The sequence below is a fragment of the Mustela putorius genome, unplaced genomic scaffold (assembly GCF_011764305.1).
Source record: "Mustela putorius furo isolate JIRA1106 unplaced genomic scaffold, ASM1176430v1.1 tig00537335_pilon_pilon_pilon, whole genome shotgun sequence".
NCBI lineage: Eukaryota > Metazoa > Chordata > Mammalia > Carnivora > Mustelidae > Mustela > Mustela putorius.
This window is the reverse complement of record NW_025422457.1, coordinates 6,322,686-6,338,813: the sequence shown is the minus strand read 5'-3', so window position 1 is coordinate 6,338,813 and position 16,128 is coordinate 6,322,686. Positions and strand designations below refer to the sequence as shown.

Here is a 16,128-nt window from a genome sequence, read left to right as displayed (position 1 = left end):
TTTCTCATGCTAGTTTCACTTTGTACCAGTTATCTCTAGTCTAGTCATAATATTGCTTTATCTTAAGCCATGGAAATCTTGAGCCTGTATCTTGCTTCTGCCAGGAGTTATAGGATACTATAAACTAAGTAGCCACTTCAACTGTCTTGGCTAGGTCAGCATCTCAGATTCAGATTTATCTCCTTGTTTCTAGTCCAAGGCAACCAGCATATGAATGTACTGCAATTAGTATTTGCCATCTGAGCGACCACTGTCCACTTGCATGCTTAAAACAGTATTCAGAATTCCCAACTCAAAATGTGCTCACCTTTGTGGGTGAATAAAAACAGAGATATGATTCTCAGATACTTTCCCTACTTTCTTTGACTTAATTAATGCATTCAAAAATAGATTTTATTTAGGATTTTGTTGTTCTGCAGTACCTAGTATTATGCACTGTTAGAAGTAAAGTCTCATTAAATATATTAAAACAGGTATAATATTCTTAATCTGAGAAAACACATGATTTATGGTAATTCTTTATAATTCAAACCTTTCTGAAAGGTTTCCTACCCTTTGATCAGAACTTGATCAATCAGTCTTTTGGAACTGAGTATACATTAGAAAAGTTCTAGAGTATGAACTTACCCAACAGGTTGTTGCCCCACTTTGTAGAAATTCCATTTATTCTATGACTATTCACATTTTTAATATCCTGATCAATATGTGATCCAGATCAACAGGACTAAAATCTATGAAAATAAACTATCATTTTGAACTTTTTAAAAATAGATAATAAGGATTTGTTACATGCAACTTCCATCTATATGCACGACTTTATTTTTGGAAGCCTGAGCCATCTATAATATAAGCAGGGCTAAACAAGGCAGCTGGTGATTTCATTTCATTTTAGTCAGAAACCTAACAGGCAGCAGAGGTAGCTGCTCTGGTCTTAAATGCAGATGAACTGTTTGCAATCTTTATTATTCATAATGGTTGCTCAGTGTCCTCTGGTAGATCAGGAAGCTGTGTCTCACCCTAATCACTGAAGTAATGAAAGGAGATACCCGCAGCAAGGACTGCAACTGCAACTGCTGCAATCACACCTACAAGTAAAACAAACACAAAACAAATGGAAATGGGATGAGCAAAAGAAAGGCTTAACTGATCCTAGGCTCTGAAATGTAGGCAACCAATGAGCCTAAACAACAAGATACACCTGCATAAACACATATGCTTACACACACACACACATATATTAAAAGCCAGCTAAGTCTTATGAGGAAAATAGAGCAATAAATTGAATAGATGGCAAAGGCTGGACCAGTAATCATGTACTTTGCCACTTACCAAAACCTTCAAGGAAAAAAAAAGTATTTCTCTTACACACATGTGCACTCACACACATCTGAGAGGAAAATTCACACATACTTTTTTTTTTTTTAAGAAAGATTTTATTTATTTATTTGACAGAGACCACAAGTAGGCAGAGAGGCAGGCAGAGAGAGAAGAAGGGAAGCAGGCTCCCTGCTGAGCTGAGAGCCCAATGCCCTGAGATCACAACAAGGCTTTAACCCACTGAGCCACTCAGGTGCCCCTCACACATACTTTAAAAGGTTTCTATAAATATCCACACTGACATTCCAGCTAGCTTAAACCAAAAGACAGTTCCAATAGGGGGTGGGTCTCAAACATGACAAGGCAAAGTCATTTGTGTAACTATTCAAACTAAAAAACGCAGATTCCACCATTATAAAATCTAAGAATTAGTAAGTTTGTGTTGGTAACTTCTAGTTTTCTTATTTTTTCCTGATAATTTTAAGTTAACCAAAACAAAACCGACAGAGCAGTCCAGACACAGACATACACATACAAATGCACTTCAGTACCAAGAATTTAGGTAATATCTAATAAGTACCAAGAAAGATCTTCTGACTTTCAGTCAAAAGTCTTAATGCTTATAAAGCATTTCTCAAACCGGCATTCCACTTAACAGTCTACATTTTCTTTAACCAGTAAGTCTGAACAACGTTAAAGTGATTGCCACACTTCTTGGAGCCTTTAAAATTCAAAGCTCATTACGAATTTCCATACTTGAATTTGACTTTTTTCATAGAACATGTATCAAAATCTTCTACAACAGCAGTTCTTCAAAGAACACCAATCTGGAAGGCATTGGTCCAATTATAATAACTGATTCCTGAAACTCTGTTTTTCTTGCAAAAACACAAAAAGTGGGGTGCCTTGGTGGGTGGCTAAGTTGTTAAGCATCCAAATCTTGATTTTGGCTGAGGTCGTGATTTCAGGTTTGTGAGATCAAGCCCTCTGCACTGGATGTGGAGCCTGCTTAAGATTCTCTCTATCCCTCTGCTCCTTCTACCCTCTCTAAAAACAAACAAACACACCAACAAAAATAATAGGAACTGTCATGTTTGAGGGCAACTGCAATAATGCATTATTTATGAACCTTTCCATCTCTTCTATCTCCAGAGTCTTGCACTTTCCATAATACTCAATAAATATGGGCTTAATCTAGCACATCTAAGAAAGCAAAATGTAATGGAAATAATTTTAAAATAATGAGAAAACTCAAATCCAAAGTACCATCTTTTCAATTTTATAAGAAATATTAAATACCTATGTTTTGCTGAATTTTCAATATTACTGTAGCTTTAATTGGTTGTTTTGGTTGTTCATCATCTGTGTTGTCCAATGAAGCTTCGGTATTCACAGAATAACTCATACAAGCTACAAGAGGATAACAACAATCAATCCTAAATAAAATGAGTTTTTAAAAAGAACATCATAAGGAACATATACAGTGAGCTCCATTTTCCTTCAATTTGACTTTTTTACAACACAATTAATTTGCTCATTATCAAATGTAGGTGAATTAAACTTCATGGAATATGTGTAGATAAATAAATGGAATAAATGTAGGTGAATTAAATTTCATGGAACAATTTTTTAAATACTGTATATAGTTTTATAACTGACTGAAACCAAAGAGCTAAAGAGCTAGTTATGAGTGACTCCCACAAATTATGGGAGATAATAACAAATATAGTAAACAAATAATAACAAATATAGTAGATAGATAATTATGGATTATATAGATAAAATAATTAAAGACAGTTATGGATAATAGCAAACACAGTAAACAAGAAATTTGTTTACCATATGGTAGTAAAAATAAACTGATACCAAAAATCAAACCAGATATGAGCAGGGTAACCTTCATTCTTAATCGGAATTAATTTCTATCATCCTTTTTGATGGCTTGACAGTAATTTCAAAATAATTATATATTAATATTAAAAGTGGGGATTAGCAACTGCCCTTTGGGCCAGACTTTATGTGCCCCATAAAGCCTAAAATATTTACCATTTGGCCCTATACAGAAAAAGTTTGCTGACTGGCTCTAACCTGAAATTTGAAATATAGTAGTCCCCCCACTAATATGCAGTTTCAGATACCTGCAGTCAATTGTAGTCCAGCAGCAGATGATCCCACTTCTGACACAACGTCAGAAGGTCAACAATGCCCTAATGCTACGTCACAATGCCTGTATCATTCACCTCATTTCATCTCATTATGAGACATTTTATCACGTCACCTCATCAGAAGAGGGGTGAGTATAAATACAATCAGATATTTTGAGGGAAAAAGCACATTCACATACCTTTTATCTACTGTTTATTGTTATAACTTCTATTTTATTTTTAAGTTATTGTTTTTAATCTCTTACCATGTCTAATTTATAAATTAAACTTTATTACAGGTTTGCATATCTAGGAAAAAGCATGGTATACTGAGTTCACAGTATATAGAAAGGTACTATCTGCAGTTTCAGGCAACCATTGGGGTTCTTGGAATTTATCCTCTGAATATAAGGGGGCCAACTGTATACAAGCAAAATCTGATCATAAATTTGACCTTAAAACAACTCAACATTAAACAAGACAACAACCTTATCTCATTTTACAGATGGAAAATAAAATCTGGAATGTTAAGTTCATATTTGAGGGTCATAGGCGGCAGACTGAGAATTCAAATACAAGTTCTCTTTCTGTTTCATTATGCTGGTAATAATTTATGTAGATTAGCTTAGCTGAATTTATTTAACACTGATTAAAAGTGACTGAACTAAAAACATCCTTAGATAGACCAGTGGTTTTCTTTTCTTTTTTTTTTTTTTCCCCTAGTGCTAAAGAATCTGACAGAAAATCCCAGCATTAAAACAGAATTATGCTGGCTAAAGCAAGAACAGAGGGCTCCTCAAGCCAGACTTCCTTCATTCCCTCAGAAGTGGTAATCAAATGCTGTTTTACAGAACTCTAGGGAGCTGTCTGAAAGCATTTACTCCATGTTGATCCTTCTATTTACAGAGAAGAGAACCACGGAGTGAGTGACAGTAAATGCTACTATTTAAATTCAAAGTAAAAGAGCTTATTGGTTGGATTTAAAATGTTCTTATAGACATCTCTGCATTTCAATATAACTTGCAAGTATGATACATAAACTTATTGAAACACGTATCTGTGGTACCAAAATGGATGAAAGAAAAAGAAAAAAAGTGCCTAATTTTTATCAATTTTCCATGAATAAAAGTTTACTGTGATTTTCAGAAATCATCTTTAGTAACTACCTCATTAGAATCTGGGGTATGACCATTTCTTTTTCCCCTCTTCAAGCATATGATGAAAGTACTTTAAAAACAAATAAAACCCTTTGCTCTTTTTTTTCCTCCCATATCATATTGGTTGCAAAGGCCAAATATTTTTATTATGAACTATCTCTAGAACCAATCAGTCTTCTGTATTTCCATAGATTCTAATTTTCTTAAGGACTATAACACCTTAGTTCTAGATTACATTAACCTTAACAGCTTCATATTTCCCCTAACTTTATATATAGAACAAAAAGTTGAATGAATAATACAGTTTTATTCATGTTAACACACACATAATTTTGGTTTTTCCATTAGTAAATATCAGTACCAAAAAACTTTTTGGGGGGACACTATAATCTTTATATCAGACAACAAATGCAGATAAAAATAACGGATGAAGCATGAATTACACCTATTTGTTACAGGATCTCTTTTTTTAATTGAGTACTTGTATTTAAAGAGCACAAAATGGTTTTGTCATGATATATTACTTATACATTTAATATTGAATTATTATATATGAAAGTCATGCTCTAGTATGCCAAATGTTCTGCACAAGTAATTTACTTCTATAAAAAAGACATTTCATTGCTCTATTTTCATTTTTAATCTGTCATACAAAATCATACTGATTTGATACAAATCAGATAATTTTACTGAAGCAGAGCATTTTTTCAAGGATGACTAAGATGTTGTCATAAATATTTATTTATGTCTGTTTTTGGTGGGAGCTCCTGGGATTTTAACTCAAATCTCAGACGTGATGTCATTTTACTAGTGTCTGAAATTTAAATGCAAATAACATATGATTCAATAGGAAATTAGATCTTAAGCATTCCTTAAAACCAGGTAATTTTCACTTCAGACAAGCCCCAAATTAATCATGTCAGAAAGTAACCTTTTTGAGCAACTGTCAACAAAAGAGAAAACAAGAGCAATAACGAATGAATGCTAAATTGTAAATGGGTTCAATTTCATGATAGTTGATAGTTAGGCAAGACTATTTAGATGCTTAAAATACAATGTGAGGACTTGAACTCCTTAGTTGTCTTCTTTCCCATCCCTGAATACTGAAGCAGTGAGATTTCACTATACTAAGTGATTTAGTCATAAAAATACATGTTCATTATTTTCTTTATAATTAAATTGTCAATGTTTAACCAAACAACAAACAACAATATAAATTTGTTATAAATAAATAAATTGTTATAAATAAATAAAAAAAACAACAAAAATAAATTAGTTCTGTTATCAAGACAGAATTGACAAAGAGTTTCACCAGATTTTAAAGTTGTGTCTTCAAATTTTTAGCTGATACTGTAGATAAAGTGCATCTGAATTATTAACTTAATATCTAGTAGGAGATGACCAATGTATCTAAGAAATTTTAAAACCATAGTTACCTCTCACCTTAAGTGAGTCATTTTGACAAACAAATTGTTCTTCATCCCTTAAGTCATTTAAAAGTATGTTATTTTAAGGTACTTACCTGACAAAATATGTATTTCAAACATAGCAACTACTTGGCAAATATATTACAGAACAGAAATAATTAAGCAACAATCAGCAGATAATAGCATCAAATACTTAGAAAATAAGCCAGATTCTTATAACAAGTTAATAACCCTAAATGTATAGATACGAATTGATTTCATTTTTTGAACTTGAACATCTGAACTTCACCTTTTATAGGGTATTATATATGAAAATCCTAATTTCAAATATGTAGGAAAATCAACACATACTATAAAATATTATTTTTATAGTTTAATGTTAATATTTTTATTATAATTCAGAAAGTTCATTATTTAGAAGTTTGATAATACTGGTTAATATCACCTTACAGTTATGTATCTCTTTTTGTTTAGAAAGTATTTTCCCTAATATTTGTACTAAATTCTCTTAACCTCAAGAGAAGTTGGGGTTCAAAGGGGACTTAAAGTTACCCAGATGTAGGTAGCATACCTGGACTCAGTTAAAATACTATCTTCTTAAAATCCATAAAATAATGCATCTAATATTTTTGAGTAAATAAATACTAATTAACAATCCATTTGTTTTATTACTAACAAAATAATATATTTTTGAGTAATTAATGAATGAGTAAAGAAGTGAATGAGTAAGTGAATATAATTCTAAACAAATAGGATGTTATGAAAAATCACTTAATTTTTCTCTTAAAATGTGTTTTTACCCTAAAAAATATGCTAATTACTCAATCATTCCTTCTAATTCAACAAATACTTGAAAAAGCAAAACTAATACAATTCTACACACGTCATATGCTTGGTCGCAATACAACTGATGCCAGTGTTCAATTCCTGAAAAGCCTAGAGTTACTTTTACTGTATTCATCCTTCAAAATGAACTCAAATGTCACCTGCTCTCAGAAACTTTCTCTAATCCTATATAAGGATAATCCCTGTGCTAAACATTCTGATAATTCTGTTCATCCCTCTACTACAGAACTAATCACCTAATTTAGAGTAACCCATTTTTCTGTACTTCTTTCTATACTGTGAACTTCGTGAGAGTCAGGACTGTATATTTCATCTTTAGAACCCTAATGCTTAATACATAATAGGCAATCAAAAATAGTAATCAATCACTCACTCAGATGGGATTTATTTAAGTTTCAAAAACAGGGAAGAGTCCTTAAAGAAGCATACTTAACATAATGAAGTAGTACCTTCAATACATCATATAATACTAGAAAAATACATAATCTAGAGATCATAAGTCTGATACAGCATACATTCAAGTATATACACCTAAACTTTCCACAAATTGCTGTGTTGTCTCCTTTGTGTTTGTAATATTAAACTCTTCCTATTCAGTTTATCTAAGTCTATACTAGATTACCAGCATAAAAAAAAGACAGAAAATAATTTTAAAATATAGTGTGAAATATATAAATAAGTCCCAATATTAAAAACTTAGAAAAATCAAAATCCACAAAAAAGATTAATGAACATTTATGTATCATCTAAGATTAAAAAGTGGGTTTTAAATACCTCAGTTACTAGCTCATACTAATACTTAACATGGTACGGTGTTAATGATAAAGCTTACTGAAGGAAAGGTGCAAAACAGGATTAAAATATATTTAGTATATATATAAATGATAAAAACAATTTATTAGAGAATGGCATTAAAATTTGATAATAATAACCAAGAAGTATATTACCTTGGTTATAAATAAATCTTTTAATTATTTACAAGGATATTTCAAAGAATTCCCAGAACCATTCAAAACTATGGAGCTTTTAATATATCTGGGATTATCCACTGAATACAGAGCATTAATTTATACAACAGACATCTACTTTTCAATTAAAGTAAAACATAATGCAGTAATAATAAATAATGAGAAAATGGAAACAGTTTGCTAAAACTGAAAATAGTAATGTTAAAATCTGGTTACTGTAGATTGTTATTGCTAACCTACAGTAAAAATATTTTCTTCTCATTGAATAATTAACAAAATCACTGGAAACTTTAAGGTTTTAATCATTAATGTTATGTTCTTACTTTTATGACCTTAACAACATGCAGTGCATACATATTTTATCTTCCAAATCAGGAAAGGAAATTTCCTTTTAAGGAAGGGAATCTGGTCTTTGATTTTTACCTATTACATTGCCTTGAACAGAGCAAATGCTTAATAAATATATAATAGACATACTAAATCCTATAAACTAAAATTAATAAGTTTAGTGCTGCATACTGTAATATGTTTTAAATGTTCTATGTTCCTTATAATGTTCTCAATTATATCACCATAGAGCTGTGACTATCACACCCTTTTTAAATGTTCATGTTCAGTTACAAACCTTAAAAACCTTGTCTGGCTAGATTTAAACTTTACAATTTTTCAAGCATAAAATAAGTGACAAAAAGATGTACTATAGGGGCGCCTGGGTGGCTCAGTGGGTTAGGGCCTCTGCCTTCGGCTCAGGTCATGATCTCAGGGTCCTGGGATGGAGCCCCACATAGGGCTCTCTGCTCAGCAGGGAGCCTGCTTCCTCCTCTCTCTCTGCTTGCTTGTGCTCTCTCTTTCTCAAATAACTGAATAAATAAAATCTTAAAAAAAAAAAAAGATGTACTATAATTTCCAAAAAATGATCTATTTAGTATGTATCAGTCAATTATTAACAAATATTTAAGAATACCTGTCATGTTTGAGGTATGGAGCTCAGATAGAGAGATAAACATTCTAGGTACATATTATCAAAAATCTGACAGGGGTGTTTGGGTGGCTCAGGCACTTAAGCATCTGCCTTTAGCTCAGGGCATCGTCACAGTGTCCTAAGATGGAGCCCTGCAGATTGGGCTCCATGCTCAGTGGGAAGCCTGCTTCTCCCTCTCCTCCCCACTCCTACGCTCTCTCATCATCTCTGTCATTATGAAATTATACTGACAGAAGGAAGATGAAATTAAACCAGGATAATGTAACATCATTCATTTAAGTCAAAAAAATTTTTGAATGATGCAATGAAGATGGCCATGCTAAAATAAATATCTAGAGCATGGAAGGTAGTAGTTCTATAGTCCGTGTTGGTTAGGTCCCACTGAAAGGAACTGTTAGAAAAAAGCAGACTCTAGAACAAAATTGCTTAAGTTTAAATTCTAACTCCACCATTTACTAGCTGTGTAACCCAAGAAAAATTACTTGACCTTACTGAGACTCAATTCTCTCATCTGGAAAATGGGGCTAAGAATATTATAAGAATAAGAAGATTATTATAAGAATTGAGTGATTTAGTATTTGTAAGGTTCTTAAAACAGTGCCTATACATAGTAGATTCTATATAAACAATAGCTAATAATATTATTAGAGTATTAGATTGAATTCGGGGTAATGCCTTTCAAGAGAGACAAACCAAAGTATATTTAAAGAAATAGTTTTTAGGGGCACCTGGGTGGCTCAGTGGGTTAAGCCGCTGCCTTCGGCTCAGGTCATGATCTCAGGGTCCTGGAATCGAGTCCCGCATCGGGCTCTCTGCTCAGCAGGGAGCCTGCTTCCCTCTCTCTCTGCTTGCCTCTCTGTCTACTGTGACCTCTCTTTGTCAAATAAATAAATGAAATCTTAAAAAAAAAAAAAAGAGTTTTTAATCTTTCTTAGATCACCAACCCTTTAATAGCTATAGAACTCTATCCAGAAAAAATTATATCATTACTTTTAAGTGGTCTGTGGACCTCCTGAAAGCAAGCTATGATCCCAAAGGTTATGGGTAGCACAGTTTTAAAATTCCTAATCTATAAGAAGACAAATAAGGTGGTAAGAAAGAATGAGGTCTGATAAGTATAACAAAGAGACCAGTTAAAGGACTATACAAATATTTGACTTCAACATACTTAGAGCATGATAGTTGTCCTCAAATTGAAAGCATGGCCTCAATAAAAAAGTACTCAGCTCCAGATTACTGAATAAGGTGTTAGTTATAGGAAGGAAGACTAGCATTCAGAATAAGGAAGAATACAGTCTAAGTCCCCATCTCCTAGAATAAAGATTTCAATGTTAAAGAAAATGAACTAGATTAACTCTAATGATCTCATGTAAAATTCATTCGGATTATTGACAACAGAATGGGTCAAAAACTACTGGTAGGCACTAGAGACAAAAGTGAAGAAAATAATCAAAAATCGCTATCCTGATGACTCTACATCTGGTTGGCCGAGATCGTGTGGCCACTAATCTGGGAAAACATTTTTCAGAAAGCAGCAAACATGTTTAGCAGTTTACTTTCAAAGTATCTATCAGTTAGGGAATATACTATAGCTATCTCTTAAAAAATAATAGTTTTGGGGGCACCTGGGTGTCTCAGTGGGTTAAAGTCTTTGCCTTCGGCTCAGGTCACGATCCCGGAGTCCTGGGATGGAGCCCTGCATCGGGCTCTCTGCTCATCAGGGAGCCTGCTTCCCCCATCTCTCTCTGCCTGCCTCTCTGCCTACTTGTGATCTCTGTCAAATAAATAAAATGTTTAAATAATAATAATAGTTTTTTAACACAGTTGCTGTTTTAACAGCAGATACTGAGCAATTTTAAATAAAGTATTTTTTTTTCTTTAAAACAAGCTTACTGTTCCACAGCATAATTAACACTAACCTGGAGTTGCTGGGAAAAAAAAAACAAAAAAACAAACTCACTAGTCTCAAACTAACCTAAGATTTTACTGACAGACTTGATATTCGCCAATGAAATACTTACTTATTATTGTAACAACAGTATTCTGACTCAAATACTCTTATGGTGGGAAGCAGGCATTAGTTAAATCACAGAAGAATAATTAAGAAATCAGAAAAGACTTAAATATTGCTATATTCAAATTTTATAAACTTCCATATTCAAAAACCTAAAGACTTTCTACTATGATAGCAGAAATTTTAAATTTGATGAACAGCTACATACTCAGTATTTACTGATACTTGCAAATAATTACTTTTAACATGTATTTATAAATGTTGCAGGAAGTCTGTCATAAACTTACACACTTATTTATGGGTATGTTTTCATAACCTGCTTTCACTAGATACATAACAAAAGGAAAGCAACACAAAACAAAATAAAAGCAGCCTTCTAAATAGAATGTAAAGTCAAATGTGAAAGTGATGGTTAGGAGGAGAAACTGTTACATAATTAGATAGTATGGCAAATCTATGCTCTATAATAATAATCTTGATCTAATGTTTGGAACTGCCAATTTCAGCTTGGTATCCCAATTATATGAAGGGGTAAGAAAATAAAGCCCACTAGTATCGAAGAGATGTCTAATAAACTGTTTAAAAATGCTTAACGAAGTGATTAATTAAGATAGTGAATTTTAAGAAAACTTTTCTTACAATAAAAGAAATACCTAAAAGCTATGTATTTCATTTAAAGCTGAACTTGTTTTATGAAGATCTACTTGCTAGGCTTAGAAAAACCTTAAGCAACTTAAATATGGTAGAATTTTCCCAGAAAACACTGACTGTATGTTTCTATCCGTAGAAATTAAACAGACACATTTTTAAATGCCTCAAAAATATTAAACAGAACTAATGTTAAAGAAATCTAAAGACAAACTAGATGTCTTAAAGGTCATCTAGCAAAAGTCTAATCAGGTTCTTAAGTAACATCATATAATTACCTGTGTTTATTTCCTCTGCAATTTCCAAATCTTCTATTTGAATCATATGATCTAACATCTCTATAAAATGGTCTCTCATTTCTTCAGCTGACTCATCACCAAATTTATAATCACATAACATTACAGTGGATCCTGGAATGGGGATGAAAACTCGGTGAGGGAGGATATGAAACTCTTTTTCAGAATCTGAAAGGAGAAGGAACATTATCAATATTTAGATAGGTCTGTAACTAGCATCCATGATATATTTGTATATGAAATAAATATTAAAAAAAATAAAACCTAAAAGGCCTTTTCATGTCTTAATTGATCAGACATAGAACTGCTCTTGCTGAATTCTGCTCTCAATACCCCTGGCCTCTGTAAGGGACTAAATGATACTCCTATAAAATATAAACTTAACCACTGCCTTCAATGTGAGGATATTGTTATGAAGGAATACCCGGGAGAATTTTGTCCCTGGTCTCAGAAATTGTTGTTTTTCTTGTTTAACGGTATAAGCACTGCATTTTATAAATACTTCTCTTCTTCATGCAAGTTTAGAGTCAAATTAGTTGCCCACCTATGTCAAATGTATAGGACAATTTAATAACATTCCTTTTGCTCTAATCTTACTGCTGACTTCATCTTACAGATCGAGCCCCCTATATCAAGCATGTGTAAGACATCAAGATACATGTTTTCTATACTACTCTTACTACTAACTCCATCCTGCTTCTTTTTCATTTTCCTTTTGCCTTGTTCTTATTGCTAATATTTTTTATCTTGCTAAATTGTAATACCTTTCTGTAAACAGCCTTAAAGTATCCTTAGAAAAAATAATCTGAAACTAAATAAACAATAAGTGTTTCATTCTTTGAATACTCACAAAATAAAATACAGTATTTCCCCCAACTTCTAACATTGTCACTGCTCTACATAAACACGTAATTATTGTTTGGTTCAAAACCTTCATCCTACTGAACGATTAACAAAGAGATTTTGTGTAAAGAATCACCTCTTTCAGCAATGGATATGATTAAGTTGCCAATGAAAGATCAAGTAGAAAACGGGGGCTCACTTTAAACGCAATCTACATTTCCTTGTCAAGCTAGTGGTAGTTTTACACAATTACACACAGAAGATGACGAAGAATTCCTTAAGTGTCACAGAAAATGCTATGACTTAAATTATGTGTTCCTGCCAGATTCTGCTTGTCATAGGAGAACTGGGAGAAGAATTTTACTCTTTGACCAGACTGCCTCCTAGCTATAAAATTATATTACTGCAATTTTTACTGTAGCATGTACATTGTCCACCCATTGAAATTAGGAATGCATTATTTTACTTTGGTCTATAGTTTCTTAAAAAAGGTTAAGTTCAAAACTTTCAAAGATGGCTATAATATTAGTATATGTAATTGGCATGCAAAATTTTAAAACTATTTCAAAGTGCATTATTCTATTCTAGTTTTCCTGAAAAAGAAACAGATATGCTTGATATGAAATCAAATGTTAAAGCAGTGTTGCAATAACTTTACTCACTGAAAAAAAGAACTTATAATTTTTAAGTTAAAAATTTAAATTACCCATTTAGTAGCTAAATAAAATCAAGTTTTCTGGTTGATCTGAGGCTAAAAATGAGAAGATCTTATTAAAAAAAAAAACAAAAACAAAAAAATCAAAACAAAAAGAAACTCCTCCTAAAGCATTCTAAGAAACTTTAGGAATATTCCCACAGCAGAGCATCTAGTTAAACTCTATCTGAGTAAGTTCAAAACAGAGAAAAAAATTCAAGGTAATGTAAGAATTGTTTTTTTACTGCTTAGGAACAGAATCCTAACTCATACTGGAGTATTATAGAAAATTGTGTAGAATAGTTGGTACTGGAGTTGATTCTTGAAGGATAAATAGACATTTGTATGAAACAAAGAGAAGTGCCATCCAGAGAGCAAAAGCATGACCAAAGGCAAAGAGGAATACAATTATGTTCTCAAAGGACAAATGGTATGGATGGATATGAATACAGGAATGGAAGAAGGTAAGAGTCCTCAATTTTCACAATGAGGAGGTCATCTGCTGAGAGTAAGTTGGACAAGATTAAATGCAGGCTAGAAGCTCTGGAATACTTAAGGGGAATCTGAGAAGAAGACCATAATAAGCTAAGGGATAACTGGACTTCTTACATTTTTATTTTCACTGGATAGCCAGAATTCAGACTATGTTTATTTTAAAGATTAGGAATGTTAAGTTAATATGCCCTTTGCAGAATTCCTTAGGCATGCAAAAATACTCTAGTTCAGATTAATTTCATGGCATACGTTCTACATTTTACCATATAACAAATCTATAAAATCTTACCAGTATAGAAGAAAGGTGACCCAAGTAAAATAAAGACCAAATCTAAAATCTAACAACTTGGTATACATATGTTCAACTTCAAATTTTACGTTTGTTTCTATTATTACACTTGCAATTTATTCTTTTATCTTGATATCTTAAGATCAACTAACATGTTGCTGAAATAATTCTATTACTAAAGTTTAAAAATATATGTATTTATATTTGCTTTCTTTTTGAAATATAATGATACACTTTTCCAAAATTAAAATTAGGACATTTTAAAGACAACTATCAAGTAAGTCTCATTCTTTATCATCTCCAATATAATAGTAACTACCACTTACTAAACATATAGCTTACCAATTTGTACTAGGGGCTTTACAAACATCATCCTTTTAAATTTCACAACCTCAGAGTATCTACTGTAATCCCTGTTTTCTAGGTAAGGCAATGGATACTTGGATAGACTAAATCATTGGTCTAAAGCGACCCTGCTAGTTGCAGGGTAGACGTAGAACCCAACCAAGTATGTTAGTCATTATTTATTTTTTTATTTTTTATTTTTTTTTTTTTTAAGATTTATTTATTTGACAGAGAGAAATCACAAGTAGAGAGGCAGCCAGAGAGAGAGAGAGAGAGGGAAGCAGGCTCCCTGCTGAGCAGAGAGCCCGATGCGGGACTCGATCCCAGGATCCTGAGATCATGACCTGAGCCGAAGGCAGCGGCTTAATCCACTGAGCCACCCAGGTGCCCCCATTATTTATTTTTTTAAAAGATTTTATTTATTTGACAGACAGAGATCACAAGTAGGCAGAGAGGCAGGCAGAGAGACAGGGGGAAGCAGGTTCCCTGCTGAGCAGAAAGGCCTATGTGGAGCTCGATCCCAGGACCCTGGGATCACGACCTGAGCCGAAGGCAGAGGCTTTAACCACTGAGCCACCCAGGTGCCCCATTCCAACAAACTACACTGACCATTCTCTTCACACAGGCCTCAAAGGCCACTCAACTACCAGTGAAAATTTTTATTTAAAAAAAAAATTTCGGGTAAGATTAGATGATAACCTTAATTTCTAATACATCAAATTTAATGTATAAGTGTCACAACTGTGATACTTATATCACAGAGCTGTGAGAAGTAATTGTATTGCTTGAACATCAGCAAAAATTTAAAAATACTAGCTCACTCAATATAAAATAATACCAAGATAGTCATACAATACCAGTTTACTAAGCACCGTTAAATGGAACAGAGTATTGAACTAATGTGTGTAATAGGGAGTACAGTGCCATGTCTCTGAGAATCCTAAAATTCACAGTTCAGTTGTAGCACATACTGTTGCTCAGTAAGTGAAGTAATGTTGAACACCACAAAGAGTTACCACATATGTATGCAAAGTTAAGTACTAAAAACAAGGCCACCCTGTCATGAGGATGATAAGATGAATGGGTAACTGACCAGGTTTTACATACTTCCCAAAACAAAAATCTCAATCTAATTGCTGCATGTAAGATTCAAATTCATGTCTCAGAAAAACTATATATTATTAGTAAATGGAGCTTCAGAGTTATTTGTGAGTACAGGAAGGACAAATGTTAAATCTGGCAATTATACTAATCTATCACACTAGAAATATAAAGAAGATTATGATTAGTCCACCAAGCCTAGTATACTATCTATCGATATAGGCAACAAGAAGTTAATTCTACAGTTACACAGAGTTTTTCTTATTAACATAAAAATATTTCCTTAACAAGCTAATGTGTATGTTTCAATTATGTACATATTCAATTGTGAATTGCAAGTGCACTCAAACCTGACTGGTAGGAAGGCAGAGAAAAATGTGTAACTTCCAGAAGCATAGTCATTATTATAATTGTGTTTTTGTATAAAAAAATTATTATTAATACAAATTATAGAAATGGTATAGTTTACACATCTCAAAATGGAATAATATAAAAGGTTAAAACACCATAGCCCAGGCTTTTTAAAACCTAACAAAGTATTAGAGTAATAGTGAGTATATAA

General features: G+C 32.6%; 1 protein-coding gene across 2 annotated transcripts in view; it reads right to left on the bottom strand.

Annotated features, from left to right (window-relative positions):
* Window positions 1-796: 796 nt before the first annotated feature.
* The window catches only part of ODR4 (odr-4 GPCR localization factor homolog), a 37,502-nt gene continuing 22,170 nt past the window's right edge, over window positions 797-16,128 (bottom strand). For both annotated transcript variants that reach the window (XM_004767968.3, XM_004767966.3), the window contains 3 exons: window positions 11,782-11,967; window positions 2,617-2,727; window positions 797-1,085 (listed from right to left, as the gene is read on the bottom strand). In XM_004767968.3, coding sequence (XP_004768025.1) covers window positions 1,018-1,085; window positions 2,617-2,727; window positions 11,782-11,967 — 365 coding nt within the window. In that variant the 3' untranslated portion in view covers window positions 797-1,017. The remainder of the gene's footprint in view (window positions 1,086-2,616; window positions 2,728-11,781; window positions 11,968-16,128) is intronic.